Source organism: Chroicocephalus ridibundus, chromosome 3 (genome assembly GCF_963924245.1).
Source record: "Chroicocephalus ridibundus chromosome 3, bChrRid1.1, whole genome shotgun sequence".
Lineage (NCBI taxonomy): Eukaryota > Metazoa > Chordata > Aves > Charadriiformes > Laridae > Chroicocephalus > Chroicocephalus ridibundus.
Window position 1 is genome coordinate 7,069,838 of NC_086286.1, and position 17,710 is coordinate 7,087,547.

Consider the following 17,710-nt stretch of genomic DNA (forward strand, 5'->3'; position numbering starts at 1 on the left):
ACAGTCCTTTCTTATTATCACCACCTGTTGCTGATTCCCGTAAGAGGTGGTTAGAGGTGCATATGAAACAGCTGAAAACATATGTAAGTATCTAAATCAGGCATTTCTGAATTATTTTGTAGGAGAAATGTACTGTGTGTTAATCGGTTGATTTCACAAGGATCGTCTTAAGATGAGATTTACATTTTGGGAGTGTGGAAGCTACGGCTAACACCTCCATCTGCCAGATTTGCCAAGACAAGCAGATTAGGCTTTGGTGGAGGCAGCTAAACAAGACACAGGTGCAATGAGAAACATGCCAGGCAGACTGAGTCATAGCACTCCAACCTGGACCTGACTGTGCCAGTCTTCAGGGCTGTTTGCGTGGATCTTTGCACTGAGCCTTCGGAGTAATTATAGCATGCTAATGAGAAAGTGTGAAATCCTTGTCGGGGGCCTTGGGGACATAGTGGACTGGATTCCACATTGGGTAAGCTCTGGCGCAGCTTTAGTCCTCTGTGCTATTTCACATTTCTCCACCAACATTTGAATTAATCCTTTCTTGGTTGTGCTTTATTCTGTGTTATTTGGTGACTGGGGCTGCCTGTGTTTCTAGCTGCCTCTACTCTTACGTGGCCCTCGTCACTGTAGTGAGTGAGTGAGCGCCTTTGACTTCAGACTTGGCTCCCGTCTGTGTATTTAAAAGTAAAACGATTTCTAATGCTGATTGGGGTGAGGGAAAATGAGAGAAAGAGACTTTAAAAATTCATATTGAATATTTATAAGCATCCTTAGTGCATTTGGTGAAACTGGGATGAAAAGGTTTCTAAAAGGTTTCTAATTTCTGCTGGGAGGCACTTTGTTGTGCTTCAACTATAATGGCAACTGAAGGAGTGAGGCCTGTGGAGGCTCCAAATACATTTACTCCTGCCAGGTTTAGGTCGTATTTTCTGTTGGTGTAATTACTGAGCAGTAATGGGATGAAAGAGCTCACCTGTGCAGATTTATGGCCCCTTTTAAAGTCAGGAGCTGTGCTTGGGCTCTGTGGGGGAGGTATGCTTTGTGTTAAAGTATACTTTATTTTAAAAAAAAAAAATCTTTTAAAAATTTCTTTTTAATTTGCAGGATGGATATTGTTTGGTTTTTTTCCTCAGAGCAGACAAAGGATTTCTTTAGCACCAGTGTTTGGTTGAACCCTTGCATGCCTGGCCATGTATTCATCCTAAGGCAGGCAAGGAGCCCTGAGGACGAATCTTATTCACTGACAGATCCATTTATGCCGATTTTGGTGACAATCCAAAAAGGCAATCCTGGGGTAACTTGTTATAAATCATCCTTTGCTTGTATTTTTAAATTATTTTGCTCAAAAGAAAGTGATTACAGACTGTTGTCTCCACTGGTAACTTGGGAGAGGAACCTTAACAATAGGTTCAAGTGCACCGTTTTTGGAATATTACCGTATCAGGGAGAAGTCGTTGGAAATGATGCACAAAAGCTAGCAGTGTACTTACTGAAGGGGTGCTGTGTTACATGGTACAGCATGAAAGGCTGCATGGGAAGACTGGGCAGAGATCAGTCCCATTAAAATAGGAGGGGGCCATCCAATCTGTTCTTAAGCATTCTGTAAGCACCTTAATTTGCCTGTGAGATGTATGCAGAACAAATAGAGCTCTGAAATGAGTCAGTAAAATTTAATGTTAAAGATAAGCCTGGGAACTGAGGTTCCTCTTTATTTTTCTGTTGTATTTGTTACCTCTTAAAACCAGTGACAGGCTGTGAATGGTGGACCTCTTGCGGAGAGCCAGGTAAAGTACTGATACCACTGGCAGCTTTATTAAACATATTTTTAATTATTCTAGCCTTTATTTCAGCTTTGTAGTACCTTTGCTGCAGATAGGCTCTTCTGGTCAGATGACGCTGATGCTCTTACAGTGGTTTTCAGTGTTAATTCTGCCCAAGGTGGCCCCAGAGCTGCTGTGTTAGAATGAGGAGCAGTGTCTGAGTTTAGTCTTTCTGTGGCTTCTTTTCTTTAAACCCCTGCACTACTTTGGAGCAGATACTGATGCCCTTTGCTTTCAGACAGGCAAAACTACATCTGGTGTCACTGGGTGTATTGTCCAAGGCGAGACTGCAAAAGAAGTGCAGTTTGATTTTTTTTTTTTCCTCTCTCAAGTAGACAAAATAGGATGGGAGCCATCATCTCCAAGGGAGCCGTGTGTGCAGCCCCATCCTAGATCCAGGTGCCTGTGAGGAGCAAGGTGCCTTTTACCTGATTTTTTCCTTCTTGGAGCAGATCAGTAGTTGAGGGCTCAGCAGTGGACCATGTTGTCTTTTTCCTGCTTCTTTCTGTACCGAATGGTACATCCCAGCCACTGCTTTCTAGATAAACCTCTTCCATTGAAAGAGTTTTTTCTTTCCTCCATTTAGTTGAACACCGAATTTTTAAAAGCTATTTTCTGGTCCGCATCCTTTTCAGGAAGGAGGTTAAGCTGGATTTCATCTTTACTTTAGATAGTGTTGTTAATAACCACAAAGAGGTTGCGAATCTGAAGAAAAGGAGGAGACAAGTGCACATATAAGGTTTTGCTCTACTTGCTGTGTTTTATTTGTGATTTTGGTTTTGTTTGTTTGTGTTTTTCACCAGTAATTTTATACAAATATTGCAAGTAATGATGTGCACGTAATTCCTGAGATTCTCAGAGTCCTACTTTGTATTGAACCACATTTATACATCAAGGCAATAGTAGATCCTTTTCTTACTCTAAATAATCCTCCTCCCTTGAATATTCAAGTGCTTTCCAGTTATTAGTTATCTTACATAATCGCTAATTTTTCTCTGAGGGCAGGAAGCTTTGCTTCTGTCTTACAAAAAGAACCTGAGCCACCAGGCCGAGCGCATTATTTCCTTGTGTTACAGGCACAGCCTGCTGCTGCCAAAATAGGAATTGTACTTAAATAAGATTCTAGCTTTGCAGCGAGAATATTCCAGAGGAGCTACTGCTGGTGACGCTTTGGAGTTTTTTGTGTGCAGGAGCTCTTCTGTTTTCATTTCACCTTATTACATGCACTGTTCGTTTTGCTATTTGCTCTTTTGCTCTAGCTCCAAATTGGAGTGGATCTCCTGGAGAAGCGAATAGCAGGAATATAAACCCTTCTGGGAGCTACCTGTGTCCTGCCAGTTGGTCGCTGCAGAGGAGTCACTGACTCAGTAGCAGGAGCTCATCAAAACTGGAATGCTTCAGGGATTGCTTGTGGTATTCACAGATCTCAATGCAAAATCCTCATCAAAGCATGTGATGTTTTAGGCCCTTTTCTGGCATCTACATTCTGTCTGTACATTCCTTAATTTTAAGGATTTACTGAAGAGTTTAGATTCTTCCTGCAAATTGCTTGGTTTCTGCTCTTAATTATCCACAATCCATGGTGTTTGATCATGTCATATTCCAGGTGTTGCCTCACTTAGCTGTTTTCTTGTCTTGTCCTCCCCAATTTCATTGAATGAGTGTGAAAACCTTGTGAACTGGTAAAATATCCGAGTTCCTTGGTGATTATGGCGATATCTGTGGAAAGAGTGGAATAGTCTCAGTCAAACTTACTCATGACTTTGTCCATAAATCTGGTCATTGTTGTACTAGTTGCAATTGCTTTTGCTTATGGTCAGGCTTGAGTACGCCAGCTTTAAAAGTTTACTATATAATATATTGCTTCATTTGAAGTGTCGCTAGAAACTAACCCTTCACAGAAAACGAACAGTGAATATGTGTGATATGTTTCCAGATATCCCCAAAATTGCTGAGAGTCTTCCTTAATGGAGGAACATCAAGATCAATATTTGACTGGAATTGATTTGAATGGTTCATACTGAGATATAAAAAGAAGGAAAATAGCCTGATTTCACTAAGAGAATTAGAGGGGTAATTGGGCCACAGCTTGCGATGGATGGTAACGGTTAGCATGGCGAGATGGATTTCAAGCTGTAACTGATCTTGCTGTTTAGGCTTTTTTCCCTGCATGTTTTTGAGAGTAACGTATCTGACATGGGGGAAGGCCTGTTTCCTGGACAGTCAGATCTATTGCCAAACTCTGGATTATGGAAATACCCGATTACCCAGTTGTTGAAGATGCCAGTATAGGCTTTTGAAAAATAAATCTGCATTTTCAAATAGGACCTAAACCCAGATGGAATTTGAGCCTTAAGAGCTGTGGCTCTGAGGATGGATATGAGGTGTAGGAGACTTCTGTTGCCACTGCCATGAGCTTTTGTAGCCTCATTTCCCCTTCTGCCTGAGCTGTTGTGTTCTTTGCTTGTATGGAACTGATGCAAAATACTCTGGTTATTTGCCCAGAAAAGCTCACCAGCCAGCCCCACAAATCAGCTCCAAGAGACCATAATGTTTTTGATGAAGTCTCCTTAACCTTTTATATACACTTAAAAGGAGGTCTTTTTATCAGAACGAGATGCTTTGATTTATTTATTTTTTTAAAGCTACGTTGCATTAATGTATTATGTATCATACACTATGGAATTTTAAAAGTGAAAATGAATTGCTTTGATTTCATTGATATTAAATGTTTCAATTAAGATAAAAAAAGGAATTTGTAGGAAAAAAAAAAAGCTCAGATATTAATTTTTGAATGTGACCAAATTCTAAACTTTCAGAATTCAGTCTTCCATTTCCACACCATTCCGCATGTATGCCAAAATATATTTGTGTAACCGCACCAGATGTAGTGATAGATTTAATGAAACAGGAGATAATTTCATAGAAGGAAAATTATATTTGTGAACTGCGTATACCTGTACACAGTAGCAGAATCTGTTTTATGGCAGTAAGATCCTGCTCCCCTTATTCAACCCAGGTTTTCACAATGAATATTCTATCTAGATGTCAGTCTCAGTTTTTCAGTAAAGAACTTTGAACTCCTGCTAAGAGGTTTATGTTATCATGAAGTATAGATAATAAAAAGGAGAGGAACAGGGCTGTCATGGCTGTTCTGGAATATCTCTTTTAAGTAGTTACTTTGCATGCAGGGCTAACCTTTGAAGTTGAAATGTTCACAGTATTAACATATAACTTCCAAACAAGAAACACCCACCCCCACCCCCCTTTTTTTTTTTAAACTTTTACAAAGAGAAACTTAGTTTAAAAATACACAGTTACTTGCTTAGATTTAAAGATTCAACTGGAATCTCCCTTTTTAAGCTGGAATAGGGAAAAAGCTGTAGAATTTGAGATGCAAATGGAGCTTCGTAATTGACTGCTAGAAGTGAGATGCTGTTCTCCTAACGGCAAGTCTTTTAGCCTTCTTAAAGCTAAGTGTCTGCTGGCCTTCCAGTCACTCTCTGCCAGTCTTGTGGAGAGAGATGCCTTTAATAATGGCCATGCATCTGCCTTTGCTGGGGCTGGAAAGCCCTTGGGAGGTGTTTGCTTGCTGCCTAAATGTCTTAAACAGGAAAGCTGTACAAGACCGCTCCCCCCCGCCCCCCGGACACTGTGAGCTGTCTGTTTTCTTAATATTCTTCTTCTTACATTCCATTTCCTGGTTTTCAGAAGACATTCCAAATACCATATTTTTCAGAGAGTGGAAATTGCTCTGCTTTCTCTTTACTGCTTACGGCATCAGTTCGGGTGCGTTATAATGGCTCAGAAAAGCACTTGTGTAATGCCTTATTGCTGAAGGATGGTTTGTGGTAGTTTCAAATCATTTGCAGTTCATTTTGTTCTTTTATTCTGGCTTTTTCATGAAATAGGAAATAATCCTGATGTGATTTGGGAAGCCCTTCAGAAATACTGGCACTGTTGACCTTAAACATGAGGTGAGAATAGTACCAAGTGTATACAAGTGAAGTTACACATTGTAAACCTGTAGTACATAACTCTAATGCTGCTGGGCATGCTTTTCAAAAGTAACTGCGAAGTGACATTCTCAGGAATGATTTGGGCCCCTTGGCATTACTCTTCACAAGTCTTGTTGTAGACTCCTGATCACTTCACAAGTAGAAGTTTTCCCTGTCATCCTTACTAGTGGCCAATAGCTCCATGACTCTTTTTTTTCCTCTCTCTCTCTTCCTCAGCTCCCTTTTTTAGATACTGGATACTTCTTTTATCACAATGGCATTGCCAGGGCCAGGAGAAGACGCAGTCTTCAACACAAGCTTCATCTGGAAAAGGATTCCAGGGTAAGTGTTTCATCATTATGTGCACCTACCGTGTTTTCTTTGTGACACAGACTATTTTTTATGAGATCAGGGTGACAGTCAAATCTGTGGTTATGGCTACGATTTTTACCCTGTGCTTGTTTCAAGCTTGGTGACTGCCTTATGCACACACCTCCCAAACAACTACTATTTCACTACTACAAATAGTCTTACATTCTCTGAGATTTATCCTCTCTCCAGTAAGATTCAGTGATGCCACACTGTCCTGGTTTGAGGTAACTGACATGTTACATGTCTCCAGGACATGTCAGTGGCCGTCCGAGGTACATCCCACAGTTGTCCCCTGGCACGCATCCTGCTAGTCTGTGGCTCATCCAGCCCAGAATACCTTGTGGTGTGAATGGTGGCATTTTCTCTGCAGTCACACTGGGAATTTTTCTCAGGGAATGCTGCACACCACAGATGCTAAGAAACTGTATGCTGTCAGACTTCATCATTTCTTTTAGAGGCTTGTGCTCACAGTTTGCAAACGATGTGCTTGGTTTTCAGAAGCATAAGGCCCTCAGACAGGAGGAAAAAGCCCCTTTTGCAGAAGGCTATAAGCTGGCACTAGCAAATTCTTTTTTCTTTTCTTTTATTCAGAGTTCTTACACCACTATAATACTGGGCTGGAGTGGGGCCAGGTGACACAAAAAGTGTATTTACTGCCCAAAGAAAGTAGATAAGCCTGAGGAATGGTATCATGACAGCAAATAGGTTATTTTTTTTAATCCTTCAGTAGGCTTTAAGCTCTCTGCACTGTGAGCAAAAAGGAGGGGGGAACAATTCTATTGCAGACAGAATTTTATTGACAGATATTATATGGTATTGGAACACCTATGAAAAACTGAGTAGGAAGACAAGAAAAACAGGTTAAATAAGGTTGTAATTGTTGTTGTGACACCAGAGCAAGCAAGATCTGATGAAATTCCCAGCTTAATTTTCCTACTTCGGCAGAAATTTCAAGTGGTTCAGGGCCCAGGTCCAGCTGGGACGCACATGGCTGGTCGCTCCTGTGGCTGGGAGCCATGTGAGTGAACCACACAGGTTCCATGTGCTGCCTGTCCCTGCCACTTCATCCTGAGATGCTGAGAGCTGGCAGGTTCCCTGGGGCTATTGCTGGTCTTCCAGTGCTCTGAGGTACCTCTTCCTGCCCCTCATCTCTAAAGCGGGTACCAGGTACAGGTGGGGGCTGATGAGAGAGAGACCCATTCAAGCTGCCTTGAGTGGAGTTTCTCAGGCTTCCCTTGTTTTGTTTACCAAGCAGGGGTCAGAAAGTGAATGGTTCAAAAACCATCTACAGTTAGGGAATACTAAGCAGATCTTCTGAGAGGTGTCTTTGATTTCCCTGAACCACCCAATCTTGTTAAAAGCCGTTTCAGAAAAAGCATACAGTTGAGTAAGTATGTTGCAAGATAGTGACTGAGTACAGTCACTGTGCAGGTGACACTGTATTGGAAATAAATATTCTGTAAGCCTCTGAAAATGTTACGAATATCTATATTTGTATGAATCCACCAGTTCCCATGGCAGCCTTGGTATTATGTGGCTGAGCATTCCCATAATCGTTCCAGACTGGCTTTTGCATTGACTACCTCTTAGAGTGTCTGCAGTGCTATTAAGAACAGCTTAAATGAGTCTGCCTTCTCGTTCAGAGATGTTCTCTTTTGCAGTCATCTGATATTTGTGGTCTCTAGACTCGTAGTTGGCTTCTGTCACGCGCACTCAAATCTCATTTTTGCTGTTAATCTCCACTTCTTCCTGGTGCTGCATGCGAATGGCTTGGCTCTCCTGGGCTCCCTACTTTGATCTCAGGGAATGCAGCCCTGTGTTTAAATAACTAAGAATATCTCCTGTGTGAGGAAAAGGATGATCCTGCATATATATCCTGACCTCATGGGTTACACTGGGGGATGGAAGCAACATTTCATTTCCACATGTAACATGACATTTTCTCAGCTAGCCCTCCTACTTACTCTGTCCTGTTGGATAGTCCTTGAGCTCTTATGATACCGTATAGGTCGGTTGCTTTTTGTAATACAGTTTGAGAGCAATTAAAATCATTACTCTTATTTCCCTTCTTTCTTTTTATACATGGAGTTTGGAGAAGTCATTAAAATTCCTGTCATATTTGTGTATAAGTGGAAACATGAGTTGTGTTGACAGTACTTAATTTCAAACTCCAAAAATAATTTCTAAATTTAATGGCAGCTTTCTAGACCATTTACATTCAATTTTACTTAGCAACAAATGTCAGCACTGTCATGGTTAATATGTTAATGCATGAAGCCAAGAAGAAAATGTTCCTGTTGTCAGGCTAGCCAGGAAGCAAGCTTCCACCACGGGGCCTTACAAATCTCTCAGGAACCATTCTGGGAAATGCTGTAGTGGCTTAGCCCTACCCAAATGTTGTGAGAGAGTGGGCTGCAGTTATTCTGTATACTTTTCACTTTTAAAGAGATTACAATTCCTAGCTAATTTTAATTATTAGTTGAAAAACAGCACAGATGTTCACTCAATTAATTAATGTTCTTTAATCAAGTAAGTCTCTTGAGGAACCATGTCAGTTTTTCAAGAGTCTGGGGAGATAGATGGCAAAACGCTATGCAAACAGGTTACTGCACCATTTTAACACTCTGCATGTCTTTTAAAATGCTCAGAAAAGCTTTGTTGTGTAAAATTTACTGTATGTTTTTACCAAAATAATTTGGAGATACCCTAAACATATACAATGGTTGTGTGATAAACATCATCGCTATCAAGGGGGTGGGAATGGAGCATTAATAAGATGCCTTCCTAGAGATCCAGCAAGAACTAAGTCTTTGTTCTGAGGAACAGCCCCAGATATGATGGATTTGACATTATTTAATACTTCAGTGTTGCTGAAGCTTGAAGCAGCGCTGGCAGCAGGTGAAGGCATATGTAATAGTAAGTTGTGCTATTGAACTGTTCAAGAAAAAAGTGCAGGCGTATGAAGCACTGTGGCTTTTGCTGTCAGTCCAGTCCTCTCGGGGACCCTCACTGTCAGGATGGCAAATGCCACAGTGAACTGAACTACTTCAAATGGAAACTGTTATTTAAATTACATGCTCTGAGGTACAGAGACCCTTCCAGGAGAGGTTTGCTCAGAAACAATGCTTTTGTGTCAGTTGCAAATTTTCATGTTTTCCAGGTGCACTTGTATTTTGTTATTTTACCATATGTACCTTTGGTGCTACATAGATTTTGGGCAGGAGAAAAAAAGTCCCTTTAACATTTTTACATGTTGAAGCTGGATTTTTCAATGAGATAAGTCATAACAGCAAGATGTCCAGCATTCTCCAGGTGAAATTGCATTTTCATCTGCCTTTATCTGTTAATTGTTTCAGCTGAAATTTCTCGGACCAAAAGGTCAGCCATTAGCCTTGCTTTGCCTTTGGAAACTTCATGTAAATAGCTGCTGTACTTTGCCCTGGAGCCGCAGGCAGGGACACAGTCCTTGCTGTCACCCATGGGTGCAGGCAGCTGGGAGGAGGAAACAGCAGGGTGACAGCGAGGGACCCTGAGTGACATAAAGACGCTGAGGAGAAAGGGTATGATGGGACCAGCCATCAGCGTGAAGGTGAGAACAAGTAGGACAGGCTGGAACAAGAGCCTGGGGTCAGAAAAAAGGTTGAATGACTTGGGTATGGAGCCAGCCCCTGAGCCGAGGAGGACATGGAGAAGCACAGGGATTGACTGGAGAGGCTGGAACCAGGATGTCCACATTGATATCAAAGCATGCTGGCTCCTGAGTGCAGGTCACAAGCAACTTTGGAGCTAGGTGATCTCTTCCAAGCGAGGTTTCCCTGTGAGCAAGGGGAAGAGCAAACTTTGTTTTTAATTATGAGGAGCAATGGTATGTTTTATCAACATGATTGCTCTGGAAAAGTAAATCAGAAATACAGAGGTGCTTCTTACTGTCTTGTTTGTTAGGTTTTCTGTCTCTGAAAGTACAACAGAGGGAGGATGGGAAGCAGAAACCTTTCCTGCTCCACCATAGCTAAAAGAAAACCATGGGATTTGTTTCATTTTGATTTTCAAAACTGACTCAGATTCTGGCCTTCGGTGGAGAGACTCAGCTGTATTATTAATAAATGTTTTGAAAAGTGGCCATGTAAGTAAAAGGAAGGAAAAAATGCATGATTGTTATATTACCTTTCAGACCAATACTTTTGTGTTTTTCCTGTTCTTGGGTATTTTCTGTTAGTAAATAGTCTTCCACTGAAGGAGCAAGAGTTGAAACACAGTTTGTTCTCTCAAAGATTATTTTGCTTTCTTTCAAGTTTTAGATAAAACCATTTTCCTCCCACACAGTCTCTCCTGTCAGACAGCTGCCAAGATTAATCCCACTCAAAAAAGAGGCTTTAATATACAGAGAAGAACTGAGTCCCATTACTGGTATCTATATGCGAGTGCATCTGTGTTGGGGGAATAAATATATATATGTGTGGAGGGGGGAAGGTGAAATGAAAATCTTCCACTGAGAGTGAGTGAGTTTGGCACTTAGATAATGACTTATTTGGAAATAAACATCCCAGCGATGGTGTCGTGGTTTAGCCCCACACGGCAACAAAGAACCCCGTGCCGCTCGCTCGGGCTTTCCCAATACAGGAAGAATCAGAAGAAAAGGCAAGACTCGTGGGTTGAGACAAAGGCAGTTTAACAGAACAGCAAAGGGAACAGGCAAACAACAACAATAACATGGATAGAGGAATATACGAACATGATTACGGAACCGCCGCTCCCCGCCGCTCGCTGACCGGACCTGGGATGCCCCAGCCCGCTCCCAGCGGCGACTTCCTGCCCCCTCCCCCGGCAGCTCAGGGTGGGCATGGCTCACATGGCATGGAATACCAGGAAAAATTAACCCTATCCCCGCCGGAACCAGGACATTATCCACCCCTTATTCCATACCATCTATGCCATGCCCACCAGGTTCAAATGAATTGCCACCACTTTCCCAGTCATATATATATATACACATATATATTCATGCAGATATAATGCCCTTAGTTTATGGGCCATCCCTCCAGAGTGTCCGTTGAGTTCTTTTAATCCATGGCTTTGGGCTCCATCTGTTAGAACAGTCTCTCAGGGCAGGTGAGATGCTGGGTGGTGCTGGTCTGTTGCATGCTGTATTTTTCGGAGCTTGTGACTGGTGCACCTGGTGTGGCTCATGCACGCGGTCCGTGGGCTGAAGATGTAGATCTTGAGGAAACTGCTGGGCACCAGCTGCTGAGATCAGTTCTTATCCCATCATCCCTGTGCCTTACTCATAGTACAACTGATAGCAATTATAGCAATGAGGACATACAGTGACAGTGTTACTTATCAATTAACAGCACACAATCTGATTCATTGGCTATTCTCGCCCAAAATCAGATCCCCATGAGGTACACATCGGACTTCCCCATCCCTCTGCATCACCCACCAAGTGCACCCAGGTCCTTGGGCAAAAGCAATCCCACGGATGGGTTTGCCTTTGCCTGAGGCAGGACTAACCCAGACTGTCTTCCCTAGCATACTCTTCATGTGCACTACGGGGACTTTATCCCCTTCTACAGTACGTGGAAGTTTTGATTGGGCAGGGCCAGCCCGATTGTTAGATCCCCTGGTGTTAACTAGCCAGGTAGCTTTTGCTAAATGTGTATCCCAGTGTTGTAAAGTCCCACCACCCATTGCTCTCAGTGTAGTTTTTAACAGTCCATTGTATCGTTCTATCTTCCCAGAGGCTGGTGCGTGATAGGGGATGTGATACACCCACTCGATACCATGCTCTTTGGCCCAGGTGTCTATGAGGCTGTTTCGGAAATGAGTCCCGTTGTCCGACTCAATCCTCTCTGGGGTACCATGTTGCCACAGGACTTGCTTTTCAAGGCCCAGGGTAGTGTTCCGGGCAGTGGCATGGGGCACAGGGTATGTTTCCAGCCATCCAGTGGTTCCTCTGTGGCCCGATTCTTTGGTACGTGGGCATCTACATGGCGTACTTTCACAACCAGATTCTCTATCCGGGCAGCAATATCTTTCCATAGTTCAGCAGCCCAGATGGGTTTGCCTCTGCGCTGCCAGTTGCCCTGCTTCCACTGCTGTAACCACCCCCAGAGAGCATTTGCCACCATCCATGAGTCAGTGTAGAGATAAAGTACTGGCCATTTTTCTCGCTCAGCAATGTCCAAAGCCAGCTGAATGGCTTTCACCTCTGCAAACTGGCTCGATTCACCCTGTCCCTCACTGGCTTCTGCAACCCGTCGTGTAGGACTCCACACAGCAGCCTTCCACTTTCGATGCTTTCCCACAATACGGCAGGACCCATCAGTGAACAGAGCATATTTCTTCTCATTTTCTGGCAGTTTATTATATGGTGGGGCCTCTTCTGCACGCGTCACCTCCTCCTCTGGTGACATTCCGAAATCCTTGCCTTCTGGCCAGTCCATGATCGCTTCCAGAATTCCTGGGCGACTGGGGTTTCCCATTCGAGTTCGCTGCATGATCAGTGCAATCCACTTACTCCATGTAGCATCAGTTGCATGATGTGTGGTGGGGACCCTTTCTTTGAACATCCAGCTCAGCACCGGCAGTCGAGGTGCTAAGAGGAGCTGTGCTTCTGTACCAACCGCTTCCGAAGCAGCTCGAACCCCTTCATATGCTGCCAATATCTCTTTTTCTGTTGGAGTGTAGCGGGCTTTGGATCCTCTGTATCCCTGACTCCAAAACCCTAGGGGTCGACCTCGAGTCTCCCCTGGTGCTTTCTGCCAGAGGCTCCAGGTAGGGCCGTTCTCCCCGGCTGCGGTGTAGAGCACATTTTTAACATCTTGTCCTGGCCGGACTGGCCCCAGGGCCACTGCATGGACTATTTCCTGTTTGATTTGTTCAAAAGCTTGTCGTTGCTCAGGACCCCATTTAAAATCATTCTTCTTCCGGGTTACTTGATACAGAGGGCTTGCAATTTGACTGTAATCTGGGATATGCATTCTCCAAAACCCCACAATGCCTAAGAAAGCCTGTGTTTCCTTTTTACTAGTTGGTGGAGACATAGCTGCTATTTTGTTGATCACATCCATTGGAATCTGACGGCGTCCATCTTGCCATTTTATTCCTAAAAACTGGATCTCCTGCGCAGGTCCCTTGACCTTACTTCGTTTTATGGCAAAACCAGCGTTCAGAAGGATTTGGACTATTTTACCCCCTTTCTCAAAAACTTCTTCTGCTGTGTTTCCCCATACAATGATGTCATCAATGTACTGCAGATGTTCTGGAGCTTCACCCTGTTCCAGTGCAGTCTGGATCAGTCCATGGCAAATGGTGGGGCTGTGTTTCCACCCCTGGGGCAGTCGATTCCAGGTGTATTGGACGCCCCTCCAAGTGAAAGCAAACTGTGGCCTGCACTCTACTGCCAAAGGGACTGAGAAGAATGCATTCGCTATATCAATCGTGGCATACCACTTGGCTGCCTTGGACTCCAGTTCGTACTGGAGTTCTAGCATGTCCGGCACGGCAGCACTCAGCGGTGGCGTGACTTCATTCAGACCATGACAGTCTACAGTTAGTCTCCACTCTCCATTAGATTTTCGCACCGGCCATATGGGACTGTTAAAGGCTGAGCGAGTCTTGCTGATCACTCCTTGAACCTCTAGTTGACGAATCAGCTTATGGATGGAAATCAGAGAGTCTCGGTTAGTGCGATATTGCCACCAATGCACCGTTGTGGTAGCAATCGGCACCTGTTGTTCTTCGACCCTCAACAACCCCACAACAGAAGAATCCTCCAAGAGACCAGGCAAGGTAGACAACTGTTTAACTTCCTCCGTCTCCAAGGCAGCTATGCCAAAGGCCCAGCGGTACCCTTTTGGGTCCTTAAAATACCCTCTCCTGAGGTAATCTATACCAAGGATGCATGGAGCCTCTGGGCCAGTCACAATGGGATGCTTTTGCCACTCATTCCCAGTTAGGCTCACTTCCACCTCCAGTACAGTCAACTCTTGGGATCCCCCTGTCACCCCAGAAATACAAATGGGTTCTGCCCCTCTATAGCTTGATGGTATTAAAGTACACTGTGCACCCGTGTCCACTAGAGCCTTATACTCCTGTGGGTCTGATGTGCCAGGCCATCGAATCCACACCGTCCAATAAACCAGGTTGTCCCTTTCCTCCACCTGGCCGGAGGCAGGGCCCCCCTAATACTGGTCATAGTATCCATTACTCACTTCTTGCATAAATGACTTGGAAGTTCCTTCAAGAGGGTCAGAAGCAAGACCAGGCCTTCTGCTTTGTCTGGGGAACGGCCCACTGGAAACTGGGGCGGCACTTTTCCTGGAGGGATCCCCTTTTGTGGTTGTTCTTCCTTGCAACTCCTGTACCTGTGTCCGCAGGATCGAAGTAGGTTGTCCATCCCACTTCCTCATGTCCTCTCCGTGGTCACGCAGGTAGAACCACAGGGTGCCTCGTGGTGTGTACCCTCTGTACTCTCTCTCTTGAGTGGGGAAATGCCTGCTTCTAATAGCTGAGACGCTGGCCCGTGCAGGTGGGGAGTAGGAGATATTCTCTTCAAGTTGCTGGACCTTCTGCGACAGTTTCTCCACAGCTGAGACAAGGGGGGAAGAGAGACTTTCTTCATATTGCCGGAGCCGGCCAGCCACCTCATCCACCGTTGGTCCCTCTTCACCTTTCCATTCCATTACTGCCAGTGAGTTGGCATATGACGATGGTGCGCTCCATACAAACTTCCGCCACATGGGCCTTGTGCATTGCACCTCATCAGGGTCTGTGGGTAAGTCTGCATTGTCAAAGTCATAATAAATCATCTCCCGCACAGCTAATTCTCTCAGGTACTGGATACCTCTTTCCATGATAGTCCGCTTGCTTGGCTGACATACAACATCCTCACTGAAGGGGTACCTCTCCCTCACGCCTAACAGGAGTCATTTCCAGAGGCTGAGGGCTTGGGTCTTTTTCCCATTTGCCTTGTCAATGCCGCCTTCCCTAGACAGGGATCCCAGCTGCCTGGCCTCCCTACCCTCTAATTCCAGGCTACTGGCCCCGTTATCCCAGCACCAGAGCAGCCAGGTGACAATGTGCTCGCCTGAAAGTCGGCTGAAATCTTTGCGCACATCCCGCAGCTCACTCAAGGATAGGGATCGAGTAATTATCTTTGGTTCTGCCTCTTCCTCCTGCTCTCGTGATGACCCTGGTTCATCATCATCTCTTACTAAGCGAACTGATTTCTTCGTGTACTTCTTCTTCTGTATGGGGGCAACTGATACCGGCACGGGTTGGTTCCCTGGTTCAGTGGCAGTGGCTGCTGTGGGGGTTGGAGTAACTGCAGTGGCTGCCACAGGGGTTGGAGTAACTGCAGTGGCTGCCGCAGGGGTTGCAGTAGCCGCAGTGGCTGCCGCAGGGGTTGCAGTAGCTGCAGTGGCTGCTGCAGGGGTCGGAGTAGCTGCAGTGTCCGTCGCAGGGGTTGCAGTAGCCGCAGTGGCTGCCGCAGGGGTTGGAGTAACTGCAGTGTCCGTCGCAGGGGTTGCAGTAGCCGCAGTGGCTGCCACAGGGGTTGGAGTAACTGCAGTGGCTGCCGCAGGGGTTGCAGTAGCCGCAGTGGCTGCCGCAGGGGTTGCAGTAGCTGCAGTGGCTGCTGCAGGGGTCGGAGTAGCTGCAGTGTCCGTCGCAGGGGTTGCAGTAGCCGCAGTGGCTGCCGCAGGGGTTGCAGTAGCCACAGTGGCTGCTGCTCTGGTTTCCATCTCTTCCCCCTGAGGGTGCTGCATAATTCTGAGCAGTGCCTGGTAGATACTGGCCAGGGCCCAGCACAGCGCGGTGAGTTGTGCCTCTCTAGAATAGCCACAGCATTTTCCCTTCAAATATTCTACCACTTTATCAGGGTCCTGTAATTGTTCAGGGGTGAAGTCCCAGACCATTGGAGGTGAGTAGTTCTCTAGGTACCTGCCCATGCTCTCCCACATGCCATGCCACCCCTGACTATCCAGCCTCGGAGCAGATCTCCGGGTGGTAGTCTTAAATAGTTGCTTAACCGTAAACAAGACCTGGAACGTATTCAGGAGACATAACACTAGGAACATGGTGGTTTGAGTATCCCAAGGATATTCAAAATTCTCAAAAGCTGCCACACCTGACCTGAAGGAGAAAAGGGAGGCAAAAGAGCTGGGGAAAGTGCCCCCCCCCCCGTTTCCCCCACAGACTGGGTGTAATTATTAGTAAATTCTGAGAGACGGTGCCCAATGTACGGACAGGACAACAAAACCACATAAACACCCCAAAATAGCTGTCTGAACAGTGATGTTATCATATCATAAACAGATATCGCACAGGACAGCAGAATGATAATCCTCATCCCTCTTCCAGACACGGTAAACAGCATCGCAGGGAGTACATAAGCCATATAGGAATTTATGTAACACAGCCATGAGAACAAACCAAGCAACATGATGACCAGCGACTATTTACCTAATAAAATAAATGCATACAAAAAATCCGTTTTCCCACGTTCCAGTTGGATTCTGTCGTTATCTCAACCCTTCGAGCCCCACGTTGGGCGCCAAAAAGGACTGTCGTGGTTTGGCCTCAGACGGCAACAAAGAACCCCGTGCCGCTCGCTTGGGCCTTCCCAATACAGGAAGAATCAGAAGAAAAGGCAAGACTCTTGGGTTGAGACAAAGGCAGTTTAACAGAACAGCAAAGGGAACAGGCAAACAACAACAATAACAGGGACAGAGGAATATACAAACACAATTACGGGACCGCTGCTCCCCGGCCGCTCACCGACCGCTCACCAACGGGACCTGGGACGCCCCACCTCCCCCGGCAGCTCAGGATGGGCATGGCTCACATGGCATGGAATACCAGGAAAAATTAACCCTATCCCTGCCGGAACCAGGACAGATGGCTATTATTGTGTTGCAGGAAAGGATTAGAGAGGGAGACTTGGTTGATACCTGTGCTGGTACAGAAGTCTGGGGACGGCAGATGTGTAGCTTCTTCAAGGCCTAGTTTCTAGGTGCCCAGGGTTAACAGTACTCCCAAACTGCTTGTGTCAATGGAAGAAAAGGCAGCTGTAAATGCAGAGGATCTAAGCTTTTAATTAAATAAATCAAAATATTCCATATCCTTCTTCACCTCACATCCCGCCCATGCCCCCTTAATGTGACTGGCTTGTGGTTGGACTATTGTAGCCTGTGAAGGCAGAAGTGCCCTGTGATGCCAGGCAGGGGGTTGCCAGGTGCTGCCAGAGCTGGGTATTTCATCTATGGTCACCTTCAGCAGGGGGAAAGGGTCAGCAGCCTGGGAAGGGCACCACCGCTTAACAAGCAGCAGCCCTTAGCAATGGCAGTGTAATGTAACCCAACTTACAGTGCCCTTTCTGGCAGCATTAATGACAGGCTTGAGAGGAGTTAAAGGTGGAGCAAAGGGGCAGCAATACCAAAATGCGTCCTGTAGGAAAAAGCTGGCACTTGAGCTGTGCACTGTTGGAATCCTGCTGTCAACTCCCTTTGCAGGTAGAGG

At 45.3% G+C, this 17,710-nt stretch overlaps 1 protein-coding gene across 2 annotated transcripts in view; it reads left to right on the plus strand.

Annotated features, from left to right (window-relative positions):
- The window catches only part of PCSK2 (proprotein convertase subtilisin/kexin type 2), a 113,228-nt gene that overhangs the window by 14,626 nt on the left and 80,892 nt on the right, over positions 1-17,710 (plus strand). The window contains exon 2 of one of the 2 annotated variants that reach the window (XM_063327875.1): positions 6,056-6,160. The exons of the other annotated variant lie outside the window; for it this stretch is intronic. Coding sequence (XP_063183945.1) covers positions 6,056-6,160 — 105 coding nt within the window. The remainder of the gene's footprint in view (positions 1-6,055; positions 6,161-17,710) is intronic. 2 annotated transcript variants of the gene reach the window in all.